Source organism: Patagioenas fasciata, chromosome 19, assembly GCF_037038585.1.
Source record: "Patagioenas fasciata isolate bPatFas1 chromosome 19, bPatFas1.hap1, whole genome shotgun sequence".
In the NCBI taxonomy this organism is placed as follows: Eukaryota; Metazoa; Chordata; class Aves; order Columbiformes; family Columbidae; genus Patagioenas; species Patagioenas fasciata.
Genome location: NC_092538.1, coordinates 6,670,656 through 6,696,143, shown reverse-complemented (window position 1 = coordinate 6,696,143; position 25,488 = coordinate 6,670,656). Strand labels below are relative to the sequence as shown.

Below are 25,488 nucleotides of genomic sequence, written 5' to 3'. Positions count from 1 at the left end.
CTGTGCGGTTGTCCCAAAGCCCTGCAAACATCCCGCGTTTGCAAGCCTCGGACATCAGCTTGCACGGAGGAGAGGTGGGGCACAAATGCTGCTTTTGCAATAACAAGCTTGTCTTTCCACCAGTTCTGCCTGGGTGGCACGGTAACCACAGGCTCTCATCATTAGCAACAATTGGTGGGTCCCAGATTTAGCTCTGTCACCACAAACCCTGTCTTTTGCTCGAGCAGTCTCCAGCTTTAGCAAGTGGCAACTCCCTTAATTATACATTTTTATCTTCTCCACCCCAGCTGCTGCACTCAGGGCTGGGGGAAGGAAGAAAAGAGCAAAAAGAAGGAATCAAAGAGGGAATGTTAATTTAAGTACCCGGGTGCAGGGAGCACTGCAGTCCCTCTTACTGCCTGTAGCATCACTGTTCTCTGCAGCATGATTTTAGCAGGAGCACTGGCTGAAGGATTTTTCCTTTCTATTGGGGTTGAAACTTAGAGCTGTATTTTGGAGCTTTCCCCTCATCAGCCCTTCCTCCCACTCAGGAAGGTTTATTGTGTGACTCCCCTTCGCTGCCTCGGTTTGGGTTGAACTCGGCTTTGCCCTAAGCCCATCATCATCTTCTTGGGCATCCTCCTGCCCTGGCAGGGGGCTTTCCAGGTCCCTTGTTCTTCCCAGCTCCTCTTTTTCTTTCCTTTGCTGCCCTCTATCCCCCAGCCTTGCTCTGCTGCCTAGCACATAAAACCGTAATTTGCTGTGTAGGCATAAAATACTGTGAACTGCTGCACCTTTTGCACATGGATAGGTCAAAAAGAAGTGTAGCAATTTGCTTGAACATGTGCACGGGCAATATTAATGCAGATCAGTTGCAAGAAACAACGTAATACAGATTTGCCAACGTATGTATTGCATAAATGCTGACAGGTGCTGACAGAAGTGTGTGCGTAAACATTTAATAGCACTGTTAATTCATAGCACAACAGTTGCTGTTGGCATGGCTTGGAATTTATTATATTTTGCTATTTATTCCTAGTCAGCTTGTTGTCCATCATCCTCCCAGATGGCATGTCTACCGCGATTTCTTCCTCCTCAAATTTGCATGATGCTTTTCCTGGGAGCAAGGCGGGTGGCTGATAGCTCAAGTTGTGCATGCAGACTCCAAAGCCTCCTTTCTTGTTCAATACAAGCCCACTTCGTGCTTGTGAAGAATTCCCCTAATCTCTTTATATCTTAATTGCTCTTTGTGAATAGAGGGAAATAAATATTTCATTCACTTATAGATGCATTTCCCTCTTCTGTTTTTCTTTCCTAATCTACTCAGATTGCCGTGGTGAAAACCTGGCCCCACTGAAAGCAAAGGCGAAACCGCCACTGATTTCAGTTCAACAAAGATTCACCTTAACCGACTCTGCCTAAAAGTTTGGTGTTTAGTCCAACATAATCATCCAGGCTCCTTTTATAGTCCCTGTCGAAAGACACTGGCACCTCCGGCATCAATTCACCCTCCCTGTCTCAGATAACTATCTTGGGATGGCATGAATAGCCCTCAATAGGTGCCAATTTCTCTCTCCATTCACTACAGCAGAGGCTGAAAGTTTGAACTTAACCTCACTTTTACGTGGCCGATTTTCAGCTGTTGGTGACAGGGATAACTTCTTGTATTGTGGTGACTCTTCCCCTCTCCCTGCCGGAGATGGGGGCTCCTGTGGGGTGTCGACCTGCTGGAACAATGCAAATATTTATGGCTGGATCAAAACTGGTGTGTGATTTTTGCAGGCGTTCCCCTGCAAATTCCACTCAGGTGGCCTTAGATGGTGGCTTGCTCTGGCCACGTGCTGGCATCACTGCACTGATCTGTGACAGATTTCAGAAGCAGCAGCGAGAGATGTAGAAATATGCCGAGCTGGGTTTTGCCAAGGGAAAAACTGAACCATTGTGTGTGTTTCAGATTTTGCTTTTCTCAGTGGAAAAACTGGACACTATCAAACAACATGAACAGCTTTCCAAAAACACTTTCTTTCCAGCAGCGTGTGAGAGGGGCACATTTTGACTATTAATCTCCAAAGTGATGCAGTAATCAATCATGTTTCAGGTATAAGGGACAATAAATGTCTGCTTGGGGGGGTCTCGGTGTGCATCCACTCACGCTGGTCATCAGGAGCATGGGTGTTCTGGATGAAGGAGCCTCTGAGACACATTCCTGATTGTATTCCCCCCCAATAGAGGATGCTAGTTAGGAGGTGTTGCTAATGAGGGCAGTCTCTGAGGAGGGAATTGCCTGATGGGATTCATTCCTTTCATTTCACCAGGAACCCCAGAAGAACTGCAATGTGACCTCCTGGCTGTGGCAGGGATGTTGCTGCCAGGCCAGGGGGGCCATAGGTGCTGAATTATGGCTCTAAAAGCTACCGGGCTGTCCTACTGACAAATGAGAGGGAGAGAAGTTTCTTGGCTTTAACAGAGTCACCACATAGGAAAAGTCAACACGGGGAAGAAAATCAAACTTTTGTTCTACTGACTTGTGAAAATTGTTTTCTCTGTGGGTGTAAATTGATGAGGATATTCTGATTTATCAGGCAAGGATCTGGTCTAACGTGCAGTAAAAGCTTCAAGTTTTGGCTGTAACTCAGGGGTTAGCCCTTTAGGTAGTCACACAGGAGGTTTTGCAAGGGGATCAGAAGGTAGGGCTCTTGGGAACCCCAGGAAAAATAAACATAACCCAAAAAGCTGTGAGAGATTGTGTGACAGCCTCTGGTGAATGAAAAGTGACTGAACACCAGGTTTTTCTCTTTCACAGCCATAAAAACCAGGCTAAGGAGGCTGTCCATTACATCTATTCTACGGTATCACTCCCCGTGTTTGACATAGCTCACATGATCTACGAACTGGGGCCTGGTTTTGATTTAGCACTGTTTATTAACCTAACGGTGCTGACATATTTTAGTGCAACATATAAAATCTAAGGCTTTTTCTTAAGCTGAGGAAATGAGGTTATGTGACATTGATCCAAAATGGAGGGGAGTATTTTGGGTTTCACATTAACAGACAAGGGAACTGAGACAAGGGATATGCAGTCTTTCTTCTGTCCTCCCTGCCAAGTCCTCTGCAAATGGGGCAGAAATACCAGGTTTCAGTAAAGTCCTGTGCATGTTTAAAACCAGCTGTAAATGGCTTTTGATCATTTTGTCATGTGTGAAAGATTGTAAGAATCGGTTTAAAATTTTAATCAAGGCAATAGGAAAACCAAAGTAACAGGTCTGCTTGAGTTACTCAACTCATGTCAAGGCCTGGAAACCCTTGGACACAAATGTTCTGTGGCTACAGTGAAGGTAAAAACCTTGTTCCCATTATAGGAAAAAGAAAACTGAGGGCAGACAGTGGGGCAATGGTGACTCTGATATTATGGTCATTCAATGGGTAGAAAAGAGGTTGGTACTCCTGATTTTAGGACCTAATGGAATCTCATCGGTGCTAGAAATGTCAATTAAGGATAACTGATTAAGGAAATCTAGATCTTACTGGCACAAAATAGTGATCTGCACACAGGCAATGACAGGCCATTAATAGACCTAGTAATATGGATTTGCATTAACAGTTTGGAGGTATTTTGTAAGCCCCTTGGCCACATGTCAAATCACTAAGCTGGTACATTGTTCCAGCGTTGGAGTTACTGTTGTTGGTGTGATTCCAGAGTTGTGGTGGTTGTGCAATACTACCAAGTCCTTGCTTTTCTCCTGGTTACCTTTTGAATGGAGGTCCTTTCCTTGATTTTGATAAGAGTTATTAAATTTGGCTGCACCCACCCAACATCGCTGTGCTCCTCGGAAATAGGGCAGCGGTTGTGTAACTTCCGTTCATCTGTCCATACAGAGCACTTAATTTCCATTATTGAGGTTTCCCAACATCATAACAGAGTTGCATTAATGTGGCTTATCTGTGATAACCAGTGCAAACTAGTGCAGGAAAATCCATGAACAGAGCCAGCCCTGTTTAATTCAGTCTGGTGCCTGAACATTGCACCATTACCCTCCGCCAGCGCTGCTGCGGGGTGTAGCTGCACCATCCTTCCGCTCCCCGCTCCTGCCCACATCAATCCTCTCCTGACGGTGCCACGCTGCTCAGCCTGTGCTTGGATCCCACCAGCTGTATGTTGATCCCTGTATCTGCAAGAGTTGCCTGTAACAAGTTACCACCACCAGTTACTGGGTTGTAATTTCACCAAATGCCCTCTGTTCCACTGTGACTGTACCAGTGCCCGTTTTGCTCTTGCAGCCTCTCAGTAGCTCACTGGTGCATCTTTCCCATCACTCCAGTCCCCTCATGAGGACGGGCCAAAAGAGCTCACACATTGCCCTGTGTAATCTCGCTGCTAGCTGGCATTTCTCCTCCTCTCATCCCAAATCCCTTCCTTTTCCAATCCCTTCATTTCCTCCTGCTCTCGGTTTTTAAGCCATCTCTTGTGTAACTTACTGTCTAGAACAGCTTCCCTCTGTACTTCTCTCCCCTTTCAAATCCTTCCTTAAACCACAGCCACTTCAGCAAGTCCTCCTTTTCAAGGCAGTAATCCCCATTTATGCTGTAGCCCACAAACATTATCTGGTGTCATGTCAAGCATATGTACAGCCTCAAAGGTAGACTGGTGAGGGTTCTGAGAGAGAGCAGAGATTCTAAATCCCTTTGAAATGTAATCGAAATCAGGCACCTAATTCTCTTTGGTTTAAAAAAAATCCCAGTTCTTCTCCTGGGGCAAGGCATGTGTATTGATCTAGGTGGTGTGCTACAGTACCACTGTACAATTCTGCGGGAGTTTTATATTGAACCATGAATCATCTGAATGCACAGCAATGTGCAAGTTAAGAGCATGTGCGCAGTTTTAGATGGGCTCATTTAGATGTGTCTTGTGGGGCTGGTTTCTGCTCAATTGCTAGTTTCCAGATGTGAATTTTGAGAAAGGCAGAGCTTACAAGTGCTGTTCCTGTCTTCTATTTAGGATCCCCCATAGTCGCTATCTACCTCTGTATAAATAAGTGGGATTACTCCCAGGAGTATTAGCAGCAGCAGGACTGTACACACTTTGCTTCTCAACTACTGGCTGTGAAACAGGTTTGCTATCTGCCAGGCAAGTGAATTCCCTCTGTTCCCACTGAGGCTGTTGCCGTGAGAGCCCCGTACAAAAGGTGACTTTGAGCATCATGGAAATGTCAGGACAATTTAGCCTGCTGTGGTTCTCAAAGGAAAAGAGATTGGAGCTGGGATTTAAGAGCAGGGTGGAATGGTCATAGGGGTTTAGGACTAGGACTAGACATGAGTGTGACTATAGGATATTCGTGTGGATTGTTGTCTAGTGGGCAGAGCAGAGAGAAAGTAGTGCAGGCAATGGTGGGTCTGCTCCTACATCTCCAAGAGACGGGCTGGTCATGTAGGGCTCCCCCAGCAGTCCTACACCTGGCTCGCTTCTGCTTTTATTACACCCAGTGGTAAAATTTCTGTGGGGAGCCTGTCAGGTCTTAAGCACTTTGAGAGCTTGCAGCACCCCAGCTTTTGATCCATTTGTTCCTCATGTTGTGATTTAATGCACAGGAGCATCATTAGGAGTAGTCTGTGGGTAGATGGGACTCTTGGGTCTCTTCCTGGTGCAGCTTCCAGGTGACTTTGCCTGATAAAAAGTGCTGCCTGGTTAAATGTGAACTGTCAGTCCTGGTCAGTCCTTGATGTGATAGTTTCAGCTCAATTAGAAACAAGTTTGAGGGGGGGGAAAAGAAATCTACCTTGTCAATGTTTACCCCATAGGGTAAAACACAGGTGTTCTGGGATGGAGCTGTGGTCTGCAGACTTGTGCTGGGCTCAGCTCCCCCTCAGCAGTGGTTGAGTGGAGATCCGACACAGCACGTCTGTGAGATACATTCTCCTCCATTAAAAAGATGAAAGGTAAGAGAAGGAGAAGAGGCTAATTCTGATCAATTGCCAAAATCATAAAACACGGAGAGAGAGAGAGGAAGAAACTTGCTATAAATTACCCCGTGAGTCCATGCTGAAGCTGGGGATTAAACCCAGGTCTGCAAAATTCCAGTCAATTACTGCGAGCATGAGGCCACTTGCATCTGCTGACTCCCCACTCCGGGTACTCCTCTTCTGAAACAGTGAAGCTGCTTGCAAAGTGTGAGAGTGGCAAAATCTGGGCTAGTCAGCAATGCTTTTCTAAGCAGCGCGATTCAGGCGAGCCCTTGAGTAACTACGGGGTGGCAGGACCAGGTCCCCTCCTGCTCCGCCGCACGCTGGGGCCCTTTGAGAAACCCCTCAGCCTCCTGAGCACAACTGCAGCACTTGGTGAGGCCAAGTGGGTTTCACTGGGTGTAGTTCATGCAATCGGGGTGGGGAATGAGTGACTGCAGAGGATGAACAGCGAGGGAGGACAGGCTTTCCTTTATGGAAGATCTGGATTTATTTCTGTTCATTCATTGCAAGTCAGAATCCATTTTCTTCATTTTTATTCTTCCATGCTGTGACATCTTTAAAATCCATGGTACATTTAACTTCTGATTTTCATTTAATACCTTTTAAAGTGATCTAATGCAGAAAGATTACAGACAGTAAGGGTTACTGTCCTTTGGTGGAAATACCCTATTTAATAAAATATTCTAAGACAGATTGGCCACTCCATGCATTCAGAAAAGAAATATATATGAAGTTTAGACGCTGTGGCAGTAAAACTTTATGGTCCTATCAATTTTAGACAGTCATTCTCTCCTGAAGTTTTCAAATCACTTAGCAAAGGTAGCTAGCTATCCTAGTTTTGAAATTAGAAATAGCTGGGGATGCAGTTCGCAGTATTTAATGTAGATCTATGTAAATTGCTATGAGAGGGGGAGGAGAACAGTTTGATCTTAAAATGTAATTTGGACTGTTCTCGTCTTTTCTTGTAGAGGCTGTTTTGATCATTTGTTGCCACCTCCCAGTTTTCAAACATGTCAAGTCTCTCAAAAAGTTCTGATACTTTTAAAGATAAGGATCAAATTTTATGTATTTTTCTCTCTTAGTTCTCATGCTTTTGACATTCAGGTTTGCAAACTTCTTCCGCTATCAAAGGGCTTAAACAGCTTTCCTTTTTTATTTTTAAATGAAAATTGACATTCTTATTTGATAATGTGACTCTCGGAGCCAAGACTTTAAGAAAAATGCCAAATACCGCAATACCTATGGGAATTTGCAACCTTATTATTAAGAATGGGCGCCGCTCACTTCCCTTCAAGTCTCCTGGGATTTTGGTGTTTCATCTAAATCCACCCAGATTCTTGTGATCTTTAAAGGTGGGGAGTTGGTGGAAAAATACTTCCTTGGGAGAAGAACTGATTACAAAGCATGGATCCAGGTTCCAGTTCGAACCTCTAGAAACATGAAATACTTTCAGGTCTAAGGTTTGGTTGCCTGCGATCTTGGATTTTGTTTTTTGGTTTTTACCTGCTCCTTTTTGCTTTGCTGGTAGAATGGAGAATTTGATTTAAGGTTATATGCCTGGAAAAATAAAGCATTTAATTTACATTTTACAAGGCAGTTATTGCAGGTTAATTAAATATCAATTGAGTGTTATAGGCCATATTAAGATTTATTAATAAGCCAGCAGATAAATCTTGGAATTCAATTAAATGAAAATCACATAAAAATATATGTGCAATTTTATTCATATAATACATAAAACTTGTGAATTATAATGCAGCATTGTACAATAAGTTGATTAATGGGAATTAATTGCTGAAATAGAGGAAAAATCAATTTAAACTTCCTGTAGCGGATATAAGGAGCACAATGTACTTCTCCCATGCCCTTGGAAAGCTGAGTTTGTGTCTGCACTTACATTTTCTCACTCCAGACCATAAGATGCATCTTGGGCATAAATGTCCTTCCTCTCCTCTCACCTGCTGTAGCTCAGTGTTTCAGGCTTAGAGAAGGGAATGACTCTGTATTGCCGGTGTGCCCCTGCTGAGTTAATTGTATGATTGAAGATTTTAGAGATGGAAGAAGCAGCTGGTGGGTGTCCCTGGCCCTGAAAATGCACTTGGGTTTGTGTCTCAGACCAGATCTCCATCTGGGAAGGGGGAGCTTGTGGGCGTATCAAGGGCTTTGGGAGCATTTGTACCGACGGACGGTGGAGACTTCTGCCCTTGATGCTTTTTCAAATCTCTCTTCAGGTATTTGTAAGCTGGTTAGCAATACCAGCCCTGCTGGCCACGGTGTCTGCGAGCTCAGGAGCGCATGGGTGTGTTGGGCTTTGACCAGGGTTAGTGTGCGGATTTAGGCCCTTTTGAGGAAGCAAAGCTTCCAATATCGGAGATGAGGTTGAGGAGCTGGACTTGGAAAATATCTTTCCAATATTTGCAGAACGATTGAGGCCTGGCGTGCTGCCATCTGTTCCCTGCGCATCCTGTGTTAAATACTGTCAATATGAGATTATGTTCCAATTACAGTACCAGACTGACTGGTTTAACTCCTACCATGAATCTATTTTCCTTTATTACTATGTACTAACTCTGTGACTGATGTACCAGACACCAAAAGAGATGGTCTCTGCCCAGAGGGCTTTGTCTAAAAGAAACATGCCAGGAGAAGACTGAACGCAACAGAAAATGCAGATGAATGAGTAATTCTGTTGAGATTCTCTTTTTAATTTGGTGATTCTTTGCTTGTTTGGTGTTTGGCTTGAGTTTTAATATTACTAAACTTGCTTCCTTCAGACATTGCACAAGAACAGAGACTTCCATAGAAACTCAAACAGGGTTAGGCATGTGGCCCTTTGAAGTGTGTGTGTGGTGGGGGGTGAATGCTCAGCGCACACATGGGAACGCTGGAGGATGGAAAATGAAGGGAGAACCGTGTTCCAGTGCAGATGACGGCTCCAGCAGACACCGCAGCTTGTGCTGGGGCAGTTTAGCCGTGTTTAAAACACAGCAGGTGTCTTTCTGTCAGTGCATCCTTGCTCATCCTCCCTGCTCCTCCAGTGCGGAATGCATGCATGTCTCCTCTGTGCTTCAGCTCTGCTTCTCCCTGCAATAGTTGTCAGGGATATTAGCATTAAATACTTACTGCCTGGCTTAACTAAGGGGTAAGATAGGATTTAATTTGTATGGCTGAAATCCAATTATATAATGGAGCCCCTGGGGGAAGCAGTTATACCTGCTGAATCTCTTGGATGAGTAATTGTGCACAAAGGCTCCTCTCCAGAAGTAGAAACAGATCTGAAATATTATTTTTTTCCCCTCTTTTTTTGCTGCTGCTGTTACATAATAGGGCCGAGACCCTGAAAAGAAAAGCCAACAACAACCCAGTGCAGTAGAAAGAATTAAAACATTGCCAGGAGAAAACAAGTTCTAATCTGATAAAATCAAGGATCCAACAGGAAGTCTGCAGCAGCCTTAGCTTGGAGGAGCCAAAATGCAGGGCAGCCAAAGGAAGCTTACTCATCTTTTTGGAAAACAGCACAGAGGCTTTGCTGTCTAACTTTTCCCCCCACTTCTACCATGAGCAGGGAAAGGGAATCCTCTCCTTGCTTTTGTCAAAGCTCGGGAGGTGGGTAGGTATAAAAAAAGCTAAGGCGCCAAATAATTCAGATCCTTTTTAAGAATCCTGCACTTAAGCACCTTTAAAAATCCCTGCTCCTTATCCTGCATGTCATCTGCACCGTGATAAGCATCAAAACCATAGGTGATGATGAGCAGGACAGGAACAAAAGCATGATGAGGTTCCCAGCAAGGTTTCTGAAAGCAGGCAAGCTTGTAAAGCATTCATCTCTGGGATAGTGTTGGGGTTTGACAACTGTCCCATCTGATATCTTCAGCAGCTCCGAATCCCACAAAGGAACACACCACGGGCTCTGAACGGGACTGAAAGCATCAGCTCGTTATACTTAGGCAAGTTTTCTCAAAGGTCAGAGTGCCATGGTTAATTCTATTTTTAAAAACAGAAAGCAAACTTTTCTTCTTTTGTAATGAGTTTTGAGTGGAAAAATCATTTCCTCGGTCTCTTTGATTACATGACTCTGTGAAGATAAAACGCCGAATGCAGCCAGCCAGCCAAGGAGAGGCCAGAACTCCAAACGCCACAGGCCGAGGACAAACCTGGATGGTCCGAGACCCCCACCGCATCCATCAGCCCCTCAGCCTGGGCAGCTCTTCCAACTCTGGTGAAAAAACAGCTAAAGCAGAAGTGTTTCCTACACTTGAACTCTGAGAGGAGGGTACCTGTCTCACAGACTTGCAGCTCCACCCAGTGGCTCTTTTTTTTGGCAACATAACCCAAGGTCGCAGAGGCATTAAAGCCCGCTGAGGTCTACGCTGTTGCACTGCGGCGATGCTCTGGCGATGTGCGTGAGAAATTGGGGGTATATTTCTTTGTCAAATTCTTAGCAAGCTGTCAGCTGCCGTTTGAATAATGGCCAAAAAAACCACAACTGCAAAGAGAACTTTTAGTGAAAGAGAAAATGCAGCAATTTTATTACTCCCTTTCTTAAAAACCTCCCAGCACAAATGGTGGGAGAAACAAATAAAGCAGGGAACTGATAACTTGAACACTTCACCTTCTCAGATTCTCTATGAGCACATTGCAGTAGTTCCCCCCAAGTTTGTTACATGAAATTATTAATGAATTACCAGAATAAATTATTTTTGATTTGTTAGCTCATTTTGCAGAGAATTCTCTTGTGAGTGTGAAGTTAACTTGGCAACTCATACAGTATTTCTTCACTTTCCTTCCCGGGTAATTACTGTGACTAACAAGAAGCAAATTTTGATCATTTCTATCAAGTATGCCATGCTGGAACTTGCTTTTTCCAGGAGGATAAGGACACTTGTAATTAAAATAAGCTTTGTTCATGTGTATGCTTTAACTGCAGGAAAACTCAAGAGATGGTTCCACGTTGACAGAAGTGTGATACCAACAGAATTCATTTTAGATTTGAACCAGTGTTGTAAATACATCCTCCGAGCTCAAGTGAAAACTGAAATCTCTGGTTTTGCTGAATGTAGGTTTACCAGTCTCTATGTCTTAAAGGAGCTGATAAACTGATAAAGTTTTTGTTGTGAATCTGCTGGCAGTGCCTGCCCCGTCGGTGTTTGGAAAATATAATCCGTGAATCCTGTTCCTAGATGGTCTATATAGCTTCAGTGCCACAGAATGAGCTGGAATGACCTCTTCCTCCTGAAGTTCAGACGTTATTTAGCACAAACACAGCCCCAAAGGCCTTCCCTGAAATTACTGTCTGCCAGTGCGGCAGATGAACATGGGCTTGAAATTGTTTTGTTTTGCTGCTAGAGTGCTGTGAGAAGAGAGATTTTGAGTTACAAACCATATGAATCCCACCTGGATAAATCAGTCTATATATTGTTAAGAGATTGGAAGTTTCTTCTTAAAATAGCTGAGTTATTGGCACGACAAGGGTATATTTAATACTTGCAGCCCAACACTTTGTTCCTTCTCTGTCTCTGTACCAGGATTTGCAAAATTCCTGCCAAAGATCTGTGCATGTTGTGAAGTTCAGGTGAAACTTGGTGGTGTGCTAAGCTCCCTCCTTACCCCAAAAGTGCTGCTTAGTTCTTCTTTTTGGGAAGGTGGGGGGATTGCAGGTCCTCTGCAGTTGCCTTCAACCACTGTGCAGTTCTGTGCTTGCTCTCTTCCCAGGTGAAGAGGGGTTTGTACCCAAAATGCCTGGAGGCTTTGTCCGTCTCATAGGAGAAGGTGGTGACAATCGTGTTCAGTAAAGGCAAGTTTATGAAAGGCCATGGCTTCCAGAAAGGATACAAGATGACCTTGATTATCCTGTGCAGCTGTATCATTAACCACATCTTCCAGTAAGGGATGTGTGAGCCTAATCGGACTGAGGGGTCTGCAGAGGACAACAGCTGATGCCTGATCAGAAAACTTTGTCTCATTGGGGTGTCATCGTAGGAATAGTACACCTGTCCTGCAAGTAAGTCTGGTTTCAGCTGCAGATTCCTCGCTGCAAGAACATGCATCCATGCGACATTCCCTGGAGAAATAAGAGTGGGACACAAACAGGTATTCAGGAGGAGCTAAATTTTCCTGTTTAATGTAGGAGCGAATGATTACATTGGATCTGCCGGCCTCAGTGCTGCGAGGTAGGGAAAGAACTCCTTGTGTTCCTCAGCTGTACTGTGGAGAGACTGAGTAGTTAATCCAGACCTTCAAGGTCCTTCCAACCTTTGGTCTCCCCTTTGAGCAGGACAATTAGCGTGCCTTGTGATGCTGGTTCGTGCGAAGCGGAAGGGCAGTGTTTTGTACCAGAGCGGGATGAATGGGAGGCAGCACTCGAGGGTTTGATACCTGGCTCTGCTCTGAGCCTTTGAAGAATTCACTTGATTTATCTGGGCCCGGCTCTTCTCTAACAGCATTTTCAAACTACTGTTATCTGCACTTTTGGAAAAAGACATAGAAGTGTGCTGCACCGAAATAGCTAAAACTGCATGATTTAATGGTGAGTTCTACTCCCCTGAAATGCATTCAACACCACAACAAACTCTTTCTGTAGGTTTTGTGAGTAGTTTTTTGTGCTTGCTAAAATCAGCTATGTAGTACAGCCTTCTTTGCAAGAAATTTTAGAAGTACTGGTAGCTTAATTTCCCCTAATGAAGAAGAAATTGTCTTTTCAAACCAAAAATGTATTTTTAAATATTGCCTGAATTTCTCTCTCTTTTCCCCCATATATCCCTTGAAATGTTTACCTAGGAAAAGAAATATTAGATCCCTATATATTTTTTTTTTCTTAGAATTTTCTTTCCATTTTCCTAAACAACCTTTTCTCTGTGTTGAGGAGAAGAAAAAAGAGAACACTGTGCCCAGGAAAAACAGTGGAATGTAAACCACTTTTTAAAAATTCTTTTAGCTAGTCTATGTTTTATGGTTATAAAAATATTTTGTTCATTCACCATCCTTATCTCTCTGTCTCAAAAGACGATGGTTAAGCTGACGTGTAAAATCTGCTGTGACTAGAACAGCCCGGCAGCACCACATGCAAAGAGGTCAACCATTCACTCACCCACGTACGTGTAATTGCGCTCTGTGTTCTCAGGTTCTAGGTAGTTCATCACGCCGTTCCTGGCTTTGGCAGACAAATACAACTCTCGAAGAAATGTTGCCTTCTCCCCATACACTGTGTTTGCACGGATGATGCAGGTTGTGAGTTTACCACCATTGCTCAGCTGTAAAAAAAAATGGGACGCATGTTAGCGAGTGCTGGATACAGAGATGAAATCTTCCACACTGATGCTGAGTTTGTCAGATAAAACCAAAAACTGGGAATTTTGGGCTAGAGGAGTCAACCTTTGCAGAGGTGATCTGGACGGCTAGGGCCTGGTTTGGGTCCCTACAAATGCAAGGAGGTGCCCAGTTCGGGCTTGGTTGGTTTTTGGTTGTTTTCATAGCACACGTTGCACCCCTCTGGTGTTCACTGAGAGCTGTTGGATGGAGGATGCAAGTGGCATTGACCCTTGTGCAGATGTGATCTATAAATGAGTGTTTGCAACAACTAAAATCAGGTACCAGAGAAGCCAGCTAAGCTGGCTGGCCTCAAATAGTAGCCAGGAGAGAGATGCTCCAGGCAGTGATTTAGGATGGAAGTCTTATTTTTACATTCTGCTTTGTGCTCTAGAACTCATTTGTCTGCTGACTGTACTGGGAATCTAAAAAGACCAGCCAGCTAAATTAGGTTGGTGGCTGGCTCTGGGTACACTAATATTTTTTATTCTTAAATCAGACAAGTCTGAAAATTACACCTCTATGCAGTGGGAACCAGGTAAACCTGGTTTCTAATGCCCTGATTTAACATAGCTCTTTCCAAAGTCACAGTGCTCTGGTGGGGTTAAAGCACAGGCTCGAAGGGCAGCACCCTTTGATGTGGGAAGGTCAGGCTTTGGCACTGCGGTTTGTAGATCAAGTCAAGGCAGCAGTTGGATACACACCAGGATACGAACTGTGGGGTCTTTCAAACCAGCTCTCTCCTTCCACCCACCCTGTGCTGTAATACCAGGGGCGCTACCGTTGGCTTTTGTACCTTTTTCCCATTGGCTTCAAATACAAGTTTTTCAGCCATGGCCTTTGTCTTCCCATAAGGCAGCTCCACTTCTCCACTGTATTTGGTGTCTTCATTTCCCCTGAAATAGATTGTGGGAGGTGGTGGGTGACCATGGAGTAGGGAGCATTTGTCACAACGTGATTTACTCTGCACTCACTGCTCCCCAGGGACTTACCACTGGCTGTGTTATATGAATGTGAGCTCCTTGCTGCAGTTTAGGAGAAATAAGGCCTCAAGAAATACAAGGTGGTTCTCAGTGTTCCAAGACAGGTTTGCATGAGGGTGGTGGTTTGAGGTCTGAGAGCTGGATATGTTTTTGTCTAATACTGGGATTGATGCAAACCACACTCTGGCATGGAAATTAGAAGGCGGTGGAGTTACCTTTTAAAGCAACTCACAAGGAGCTGGACAAGGTGAAAAGAGCACAAGAAGGAAAAGGAGAGCAATCCTACTTCATATTTTCATTACAGGTAGAGAAGCGCCTCTCATGAGCCATAAACTAAAAGGAGAAGCTGCTGCTTAATTTTCTCATGGAGTGGATTAGTATTGGAAGACATTTGCCAGTGATGTGATAGAGCTGCTAGTGATCTCCTGGAAGACCTGCAATCAGCAGGTTCCTGCTGGGATTAGTCCTTCACCTCTCCTAGTAAATTCTGCTCAAGGGGAAGAGCAATGAGTAGGCCCATGACTAAGGGCAAGCAGGGATCACAGCCATGCTGGGGTCACTTGGTGGCCGATATGGAACCCAAACTGCTCCTCAGCCTCCTGACTTAGAGCTGCAAGGAGCAAAGCCTATGGGGTCTAACATGCAACTGGTCTCACAGGCCCTGAAATAATTCCGAGGAGAACCGAGAAAGCAGCTCTATTCCCTGCCAGAGTGCTGGCATTTTGTCTCACTGGTTCTAGATCAATGTTAGTCCATTGCAGGATTTGGTTAAGCAGATTAAGGTAAACTCTGGAGGAGCTGGGGAATGAAGAAACCTTGTTTGAAGCACTGGGAAGGAGCATCTGTGAATACCGTGTGGCCACTTGCTCCCCTGCTGCCGTGACTAGCACAGGTAATCTTAAAGTTAATTTACTCGATATTTTGCTCTCTTAGAGAAATTCACCCTAGGCAAACACCGGACTCTGCCAGGCATGGGCTACACCCTCCAGGCAATGAAGACTTGTACTTTTGCAACCAGAAGGGTTAAGTGGCCTGTGACAAGTTCATGCAGCAAATCTGCAGCAGAGGTCTTTTTGTCAAACACTGGGCCTTGGGAGAGCAAGCTCATACTCAGGGTCCCTGTTTGACCTTGGGCAAGTTAACTTGATTCCTATGTCCAAATCTCTATGTGTAGAACATGGACAATGGTGTTGCCTTTCTCTCTCCTGTTTGGCAGTCTAGTATCTTGTGTGTCAGATATCCCAGCTGAGATCAGGGCCTTCCTGTGCCACAGCAAGATATAAATTAGGAGCATCAAAAATAACAGCCTCCCACACACCCTGGACTTTTATCACAAAACCCTTCTCCCCTTCCTTGTGTTTATGGATGATGAGCAAGGGACAAACCAGAAAACAAGCAAGACAAAAGATTGATTGTGTGTGGTTTGTTGCAAGCCCAGGAGAGGCCTAAGACAATAAGGTGGGGTTATTGAGAAGTTCTACTTTTAATTGCTTTCTTTTTTAAATCCAAATTTATTTTTTGCCTTGCAAAGCTTTTTATTTTTAAAAGCAGCTTCACAAAGGGGCAAACCTGCCTGCTGTTCCTGGGCTGCAGAGCTCTGCTCATGTTTGCCTTCACCCACTCCTTTTGAAGCCTGGTAGTAACAAAGAGCTCAGCATAATGCTCTTGCTTTTCAAAACGATCACAGATAACTGAACGCTAATAAGACTGGAGCAGCATTGTCAGAAGGTATCTCAGCAGTGGCTGTCTCAGAGGGATTGAGACTGACAGAGGCATTTTCTATTATTGTTGGATGCTGAGGTGTGAGCATTATCCCTGCACCCATCACCCTGTTCCAGAGACTAATCATGCTTTGTCTGTGTCAGTTCCCAAGCACGTAAAAGTGAGTTAAATAAAATTACATGAGGAATGATGGAGAAGGAGGACAGAGAAAAAGAAAAAGGCAGGCAGAATCATGGACTGTGAGGGGGAAGAGCAGAACAGATTGGGTGGGGATGGGGGGCAGATGAGGAGGAATGGGAAAGCCTGATCACCTGTGCTTTCAGTCTGGAAAACAGAGCCATATTACATATTCCAGTCTTCGCTGGGATCCCTATTGAGACAAGTGGTGTAATATTTTACTAGGGGTCTGACACTTCTCTCATTTTGCATCATGTAGCTCCCTTAATTTAAAATTAAAATCATTGGAGAACGAGGCCCACTCTCTCGGGCTTTCTCTCAGCAACATGGGAGAATGTGATTGTGTTCTGCAAAATGAGTTAAAGGCTCTAGGTGGTGGGTTTATTTGCATTTATGTTGTGGAAGGATTTGGAGTCGGTGGGCAGAGGATGTTAGTGTGTAGCTCCGTGAGCATCAGCCCAGAAGGGTTTTTGCGTGCACCCATTGGTGCCATCATTGCAAGCCAAAATACTGTCCTCAGGTGAGATTTGGGGTAGATTTTTCAAGACATCTATTCACATCTGTCTCTTAAGTTGCAGAACTAAAATACTGACAAGGATGCGCCTGTTATCTGCATTCATTTTTAGAAATGATTTAGATATGCTCGTGACCAAATTCTATAGCTTTTCAGTGACACAGAGCCTCTAGTGCTCATGGTCCCCAAGTGAATTTGAGGTTTGTTGCTTTCATGGATTTTTTTCATAAGCCAGGCATTTTTTTTCTACAGATTTGGGTGACAACTGGGTTACGCCTTGGCTTACTTATGAGTGCAAAATTCATGCTTGTAGGTCATGTCTTAAGGTCATGTTCTGTCTTAAGCACCTTTTTCTAGCTGGACTCAAATGTCTAGAGCCAAATGACTGAAGCCAGCTGTGTCTAGACTGGCGGCCTAGAGAGACAAAACTTGACTTTGAGCCAGTTGCCATGGTTTGATCAATCTGGATGGCTACAACAATGCTTGAAACCAGCAAAACCTCTGACCCAACAGCGGGATACAACCTGACCGTATCACGAATCTTAAGCATCTGAGACCTTAACTGATTTTAGGGCTAAGAGGAGTGGTGCTGTACATACGGGGGACAGGCTGGAGGTGCAGTTGGGTCATACATTTTTCAACCAGCTCTTTCAATCAGAGGTATCCACTATTGGTCAAGTTTAGTTTGAGAAGAGGTGTGGTTTCTCAAAGTGAAGAGCAGCAAAGAAGGATTTTCAAGAAAGAGAAGAAGAATAGACAGGACGGGGAACACATATCTTCTCCTTTGTAGCCACAGCAAAAATCTCCATCTGGTTGCAGTTTCATGGCTGCTTAACCAGAAATCCAGAGTGATGGTGATTTGTTTAGCCTTACCTGAACATTGGCTCACACAACGTATTGGGTCCCACCGCAGAAATGGAGCTTGTGTGGACAACGTACGGTATGTCCAGGGCACAGCAGGCCCTTAACACATTTTCAGTACCTGTGGAGCAGGTTGGGAAGGACAAACATTAACCACCTTGTCTTGATTCCTGGCGTGCAAACCAGAAGATTTCCAGGCTTGGGATTCTGACCTGGAACAGATCCATCTATTTTATGGCTGAAAAGATGTAAAGAGACAGGTCAGAGCTGCAGTTCCTCAGGTATGATTGCACAGGCATGGATGGTTTACAACACGAGAGCAACAGTTACATCTATAGCTATAACGTGGCTTAACCTCTATGGCTATTGGCAACTGACTTGACTTGGACTTACTAGTTGCTAACAAAAAGGAAGCCAAGAGCTCAGCTGAGCAAAGCTCTGTTTTTTCCATCCTTTTTTGATTCATGGGTAGACTATCAAATAGTGAATTGCACCCTTCTGGCAGAAGAATTGGTGTGTTAGTTATTTATATTGCTCTATAGAAGTTCTGCAGGATGACCATAGGTTGAAAATCATTGCAAAAGGCTCCTGGTAGCTGCAGAATTTTAAATAAAATAGCGGGGGCAGCTAACAAATCCACATGAAATCCAGACGAATCTGCAGCGTGGTTTGTCAGTGTGTGTGGTTTTTGGTTGGTTGGTTTTAGGGGGCAGGGAGGGTGTTTGAATTATTTAAAACTCTTCTAGGGATAGTTTTTGCATTTATCATGATTTTGATACAAATTGATTCTACAAGAACCTCAATGACAACAACATAGCCATGGTTGCATACTGAGGGTCTTAAAATCTGATAAATCAAATCTTAGAGGAAGACACTGATACGGTTGGTTTCTGAAAATCTCCATCCTATTGATATCTGGCTAATCAGGCTCTGCCCTTGAGCCTTGCTGCAGATCTTGCATAGCAAGGGCTTGTGATTTCTATGTTCTCTTTGTTGTTAAGGGCATAGTCTGAAACTACCAAGGAAATCCTGAGCTTAGGCTACTTTTGGAAGTCATGAATCAATATGAAGACTTGGTGGAAAAGATTCAATTTACTTCTCCATGTGCCTATCACAATATGTAAAGTTAACTGAGAACCCCTGTTGAGAAACATCACTGGAAACAGCCGAGTTAAAATCCATTCAGCTTCACAAAAAGCAGATTAAAAAGTCTTTAAGTGACTAGATGAAAAAAATAATTCTTGCAGAAGAGGACCCTTCAATCTAGTCAACTAGACTGTGATAGGATTTGGCAACCAGTGGTTAAAACAGAGAGAATAAAAGCAGAAGAAACATGTAGATTTTTTGCCAGAAATGGTAATTAACTATAGCCACACTAATACTCTTCAGCATTGTTATGGCTTGCTGAAAGACATAATAGATAGCCCATTAACTTGGACTCCTTAATTCCAGGCAACAAGTCTTTTGAAAAGACATAGTCCAATTTAGCCACAAATCGTTAGGCTTAAGGCAATAATTGGATGGATTTCTGTGGCCTGAGTTACACAGAAGCACCAGCTAGAGGATTAAATAGCTGACCTGTCCTGACCCTATTTTTTTTTCCCATGAAGTCTACAGCAGGTATCGAATACAGTTCATTTTTAGTCTTTTGCCTGCTATGATTTTAATATAAAACTTTAGACTAATCCCTCAATCCAAGTATTTTGAGAAGCCCTAGTGAAGGCAGCAGCCCCATCCAAGGGGAGGCAGAAATGCAGAACGGTTTCCCTCTGAAAATAAGGCTCCTGGTAGGACACCTCAAAGCGTGTTCCTCAAAGAGGAGCACTGGAAAAACCTTCGTGTGTGTGGTTGTCTGGGAACGTCACCGACCTCTGCAAGAGGTTTGGTTTGCTGAACAGGGGAGTTGCCCAATGTTTGCTGCTATCTGTAAAAACCTCACTGCTGAAGTACCTTGCTCCTAGCAAGAAGACAATGAAGATCTCACAAAGCCATTAAAAGGCAGTGGGAGCCCTCAGGCTCTGAATATGCTTGGTACACATGCACAAGGCAAGCTCTTAAAAGCATCTGGTTTGGAAAACAACTACAGCAGTGAAAAGAAAGATGCAGTTTAAACATAGCCCTGGAATGCATCAGTAAACAGTGGGAGCCCTAAGCAGTAATCGAGTTTGAGACAGATACATATATTAAGAAAAATAAAATTCCTTCTTCATGGTTAACAATTATTTTAGCATCTCACAGCCTGAGGTGCAACTGGAATTGCTGCTGTAATAGGGATTTCATTATTTTTATAGCCTGTGCTTATTTCCTAGATTTATGAACAAATTTTCTTTAAGCAGATCCTGCACCTAACAAGAAATCAGCTCATAGTGGTAGGAAGATGATGTTGTGGAGCTCTCAGTTATGCGTGACTTGTAGATAATAATACTTGTGAACTCTGACTATAGTTAAACACCACTCCCGTATAGTGTGGATGCAGTTTGAGTGCTATAGTCTTGCACAGGTATATACTAGGGATTTTTTTCCCCCTGGGAAAGCTAAAAGCTATCTAGTACAGGGTTAACTTTAAATTGTTGCCCTTGTCACATACTAAACAGTTTCTTACCACTATAGGCATGTTCTGAATCATCTCAGTACTGACAGTGAAAGCTATACCCTTAAACAGAGTAACTATTTAATGACTGAGTCCAGATTTGGCTTCCTAAGATGAAGTGGAGAGGAGCAGCATAATCTGCCCTGAGCAATGACAGAGGGGGAAAGGTGGAAACCTCCCCACTGGAAAGGAAAGGTCCCGGGCACTTTTCTCACCTCGTAGCAGGGTGATGCTTGTGAAATTCAGGGGATGAGGGAGCGCTAAGTCAGAGAGGGTATGTTCCTCATGGCCTCTTGTATAGCTACAGCAAGACATGTGAATTTAAGGCTGTATTTGTTTGCTTGTTTTAAAGAGCTTACCCCCGACATTGATAGCTCTCATTTCCCAGAAGGGCATGGTGTTCCTGTAGTCCACAACAGCAGCTGTGTGAATAACCACGTCAACTCCCTGCATGGTAGCAAGGAGCAGATTGTAGTCTCGCAAATCTCCTTTCGTCACTGTCACGAGAGTGGTAGCTGCAGAAAAGTAATATAACCATAGATGCAAAGAGAAAAAAATACAAATCAGCATCCCCGCCTTTTTACAGGATGAGGATCCAGCTTGGAAAGCTTTCTTCTCTGCAGGGCAAGCTGAAGCACACTCTAGCTAATGACTATGCCATTTGAATATATCACACCAGTGGAAAACACATCCTGTTTTGGAACCCCAAGAACCCAGATCTGCATCTGGTTTAATTTAGCACAACACTTACACCAGTTTGTGGGTCAGGATAACTGTGCCTGTTGTTGCAAATCTCTAGTGTGCATCTACGGGCGGTGGTGAGACAGAGCAGAGACTTGGCCCAGAACTGCAGCTGGTTGCAGGATTTGGTCCAGTGCATGGGAAGGAGCAAAGCTGTGCTGGGCAATTTCCTTCAGACAGGAGACTTCTCGAGCTTGCTGGGAATAACTCCAGGCATGTTCAAGGGATAGCAAATAGAGCAGAAAAAGAAGGAAGGCAACGTCCACATAGCAGAGGTAACACACTTGCCTGGAGGACCAGGGTGCAGAGGACGAGGCTTCTGCTCGAAGTCCTTGCCAGTGCTGTGAGGTGAAGTGGGACATCAGCAACCTCATGGTGATGGGGTTTTGCTGCTACTTAGTGGTGAGGGAAAGCCTGTGACCACTCAGGCTGAAGTGTTTAATAGTCTCTTTTGCATCACCTGTCTTAAGCCAGCTGCTGCAATTAAGACCAGCAAAAGAATGAGAGCTCAGCCAAAACCGGGGAGAGAGGATATAAGGCAGCTATGAGACATTTTCAAATTGATAAGGCCTGAGGAAGTTTATCCAGGGCTTCCAAAGAGGTGATGGATTTAACTGCAGCTTTATTGCATTGTCAGCTACTTTGGAGGAGGCACTGGGAGACTGTCATAGAGCAAAGGAAACACCTGTGCTTAGAAAAGAGGTAAGGAAGAGGCAGGAAATTACAGAACAGCTTGATTTCCACCCCAGGAAATTCAGGAACACACAACATGTGTGTGAGCACCTGTAGGATAATACGGAGAACAGAAGCAGCTGACATGGATTTGTCAAGAACAAATCAAGTCAGATAAATCTCCTTTGTTCTTATGACAAGTTAACAGGCTGTACGGATATTGTGGAACAGGTCGATGTCATCTATCTTGAGTTTAGAAGGGCTTTGGAAACTCTGTGTCATTCTCATAAGCGAGTCAGTAAAATCTGGTGTAAGTAAGCCCTATTAGGGTGAGCACGAAGCTGGCTGAGTTACAGTTCCCAGGGAATTGCCAGCTGTGGTAGGTGGCTGCCCTGGGGCTCTCCGGGGCTTATTGCTGTATTTGAATCTTTTTTATTGTTTTCATCAAGAATCTGGCAGATTTGTTCATTAAATCAGCAGATAACATCAGACTGGGAGGGACTGAAAGTACAGTGGAGGATTAGAGTATGAGCTGAACGTAACTAATAGAGTGAAAAAAAAAAAATAAAGGTGAAATTTGATAGGCATAAAGAGAAGATATTGGGCTCAGTAAGGAAGGGACAGCCAGTCTTTGTGAAAGAATTTGGTTGGGCCAGGATAGCTTTAGGGGCTATTGCCTGTCAGCAGGGTCTTGCAACTGTGGAAAAGGTGTAATTGCACTGACAGTACAAACAGGAGAGTTGTTTTCAGGTGGAAGAAATACATCCATCGGCTTTACTCAGCACTGGCAAGGCCACAGCTCACTTCTCTGTCCAGACCTCGGAGCCCCTTTTCCAGAAGAGAGCAACACCAGTGCCTGGAGATACAGAGAGTGGGAGCTGCGGAGGAGGGAGGAGCACACCAGAGATGTTTGAGCCTAAACCAGTGTGGAGCAGAAGGGGCGGTTTTCAAATCAGGACGTTTGTTGTAAAAAATTGCAGTGCTAGCCTATTTTACCTGGAAGGTTCCATGAGAAGTCAAGTCTTACATAGTAGATTAGACTGTACCAACAAAAATGCCCTGATGGTACAGAAACTGGTCACTCGAGGTGGCTTAGGAACGGAATGGAAAAAGATCTGTCGGGAAGGTTGTGGCTGAGCTGATTCTGCCTTGGGGCACAGGGGCAGGGCTCGGGATGGCCCCTCAGGGATGCTGCTGCCTCATCTTTCTGGGATTTGCTGTGGCCTTAGGCCACAGAGCTCTCCTGGAGCAGGGATTATGGCAGCTTCTTAAGTCTTAAACAGTTTTTTTTTTCTTCAGTTATGGGCACTTTTAAGGTAACCTGAAGCCTGGGGAAACCAGCCTGGTGAGTTCATCTGCCAAGGGAGGGTTTCTGATAGTGATGTTTCCCAGGGAGTCTTTTAACTTGCTTTAAGTATATCCCCTTTCTATTGATATCTCTTAACAGATAGGATCTCCCTCATCCTTTTTTCCTCTCTCAAAGCAGGCTGAAGGTTTGGACAGTCAGAGAGAGGGGGACCCAGCCCACCATTAACCTTGCAGAGCCCATGAACTGCATTGGCATGTTTTGTGTGGGTATTCTCGAATCCAGTAAAACAGGTTGCTTTTCCCCAACATATCTCACTGTAATCAACCCTGGTGAAACATCAGAAGGCAGTTCTCAGAATATGATCAAATGGATTCATTTAGTATCTTTGAGCATGTTCACTGAGACTCACCTCTTCCTTTTTCATGCACAGCACAGTAAGGCTAGTATAGGTTTATCTCAATTACCTCAGTAATTTATTTCACAACTTCTGCAGCAGATGCTGAGCTTGAATCTATTACTGTCAGTGTTTTTTGGTTATTTTTCTCAGAATTGGCACCTGGTTGGAGCAGTTCAGGAGAAGGTGTTTTGTCCCGTTGCTGTTAGTCAGACTGGTCGAGCAGAAACAACCGGGCAGCCAAGTTCCCACGTCAGGTACTTGGTGTGCATGTTACTTCTTACAACTGAATGGGGACTTCGATCCTCCTTGTGATTTATCTCCTGGGCTTACACACTATGCATCTTTTTGCTTGGATTTAGTCTTATGCTGAAAAACCTCTCTGAGCTGGCAGTTCTTCATCCAGTCTGTTTAATCCCCAGGTTCCTACCCCATGCCTGTAACCATGGCATCTCCAGCATAATACCAGCTCTCTTGAAAGGGAGGGTTATGGCTGCTAAATAGAAGTTGATGCCCTTTTCTTACCTGTGGTGAATTTTTTTACTTCTTCTCTTGCTACTGAATCAAAAACTCTGACTTCTTTGATGTAATCTTGTTGAGACAGGAGCTCTACAATCTTCTCCCCAAGAAAACCACATCCTCCTGTCACCAGGTAGACCCAGGCTCTATCCATCTCCGAAGATGTTTTTGCGGTTGAGGAGCAGAGAGAAGGTTGCTGCCAAGATCCTATCGTGCACCGTTAATCTTTCAGCCGATAGATTTTTCTGAACTCTAAGTCTAAAGTTTAACTGTTATATAATGTTACTGGCTGAACATTAACTCCATCCAGTTATATATCAATCAGGTTTTTGTTTTCCCTTCTACCATGGTACCCATGATCAGGGGGCACCTCCAGCTCATGTTTTATCCGCCAGACAGTGGATATACCTTTTCCTTGCTGTGCTGTAATGAATGTGTGCTCTTAAATTTGCCATTTCGATAAGAATAATGGGATTGGCTTTGTCCAAGGCTGCTTGATCCTGCCTGAAGATTGGGGTGAGGGGAGGGAAGACTTGGCCTCTGGCACAGCTGTTTCTCTGTGCCTCTCTCATGAAGAGTCTCAGAGATGACCAAGTCAGGCCTGATCAGTTCACAGTCTCTCTTTGATGCCAAGAAAATTATTTCCTGAAGTATGGAGTAGTCAGATTTTTTCCAATCTGTCTTTGAACAAACTTGTCACAATTTTTGGTGATCTGTAGACACACTCTTCTAAGACAGGTAGCAACGGTAAATAGGGTAATGCAATCTCCCTGCTTACTTTGTCTGTGTACAGTGTAGTAGTTGCTTTTCTGGCCATAGTGTTGCTTGGGAAGCCAGGATTAGATTGTTCCCCTATCAGGACCCATTCCCCATCCCCAGGCTGTGAGCGTGGGTTCCGGATGCTGAGCCAGGCTGTGGTGGGGTGGGGGTCACTCCTGGTAACCCTCCCCTGGTCACATCCAACAGGCTGAAGTGTGGCGAGCAATTCCGACTGCATGAATGTACAAAACAATATTGTCAGAGCTGTTCTTACTATAGCGTTAAAGTTTGTATGTCTTTAATAATAAGCTGTATAGCCACTTGCTGCTGAGCATGTGGTTAGTGATGAGTTAACACAGTGTATTGAAAGAGTAACTGTTTATTGTGTTTGTGTGTGTGTGTGTATATATATTTCTTTTCTTTAAAATCAGCTCCTGCTAGAAGTTCAATCTCTTCAATTCAACCATTGATTTTTCTTGTGCTGTGTTAAGCATTGGAAAAGCGCTGTTTCCCCAGCTGTGATTACAATCAGTGGCCATAATGGCCCAGAGACCAACATGGGCCTGATGCTAATTTGGTGCTTGGCAGACCAGTGCAGCCACAAACATCCCGAGAAATTAATTTAGCCTTTTATCCAGCAACTCCCAATCTGTACAGTAGCGATTAACAGAACTGCCTTCCCTCAGAGGACTTTTTGCAAGGATAAATCTATCAGAGTTGGAGGTGTTAGGACACAAAACCCAAGATAAATACACCCTGAGAGACCCAGAGAAGTGCTGCATGGGAATGTTTGGCATCCAGTAACCTTGAGTATGTCCTCGTCAGTGATGCAAACTGTACGAAACAGAGGCCGTGACACTGCGGACGTTTCCCAGTGTTTACAAGACTTTGCCTCTGCTGTGTTATTGGTATCTGCATATCTGCTGTGTAATCGGATCAGTGGGGAAAAAAAATTAGCAGTGATTTACATATCTCTTGTTTTTGTAGGATATAAAAAACAAG

At 44.2% G+C, this 25,488-nt stretch overlaps 1 protein-coding gene across 2 annotated transcripts; it reads right to left on the bottom strand.

The window, feature by feature from the left end:
* Nucleotides 1-7,640: 7,640 nt before the first annotated feature.
* On the bottom strand, nucleotides 7,641-23,979 carry LOC136110077 (3 beta-hydroxysteroid dehydrogenase type 7-like). 2 transcript variants are annotated; one of them, XM_071816942.1, is made up of 7 exons: nucleotides 23,734-23,979; nucleotides 20,452-20,607; nucleotides 17,515-17,623; nucleotides 14,042-14,141; nucleotides 13,036-13,190; nucleotides 9,154-9,277; nucleotides 7,641-9,024 (listed from the first exon to the last, which is right to left on the bottom strand). In XM_071816942.1, the coding sequence occupies exons 1-7, from the start codon at nucleotides 23,879-23,881 to the stop codon at nucleotides 8,908-8,910; spliced, it is 909 nt and encodes a 302-aa protein (XP_071673043.1). In that variant the 5' UTR covers nucleotides 23,882-23,979; the 3' UTR covers nucleotides 7,641-8,907. The 2 variants fall into 2 exon arrangements, with proteins under 2 accessions (XP_071673043.1, XP_065709327.1); XM_065853255.2 differs by lacking the exons at nucleotides 7,641-9,024; nucleotides 9,154-9,277 and adding an exon at nucleotides 10,440-12,001 and having other exon boundaries at nucleotides 13,028-13,190.
* Between the last annotated feature and the right edge of the window lie 1,509 nt (nucleotides 23,980-25,488).

Excerpts from the sequence above, each read along its gene's own strand:
- LOC136110077 (XM_065853255.2), bottom strand. The coding sequence starts at position 23,881 with ATGGATAGAGCCTGGGTCTACCTGGTGACAGGAGGATGTGGTTTTCTT. Across the intron at positions 20,608-23,733 it reads AGTAAAAAAATTCACCACAG|CTACCACTCTCGTGACAGTG; the intron begins GTAAGAAAAGGG and ends ACTTTTCTGCAG. Across the intron at positions 17,624-20,451 it reads GAGAGCTATCAATGTCGGGG|GTACTGAAAATGTGTTAAGG; the intron begins GTAAGCTCTTTA and ends CCTGCTCCACAG.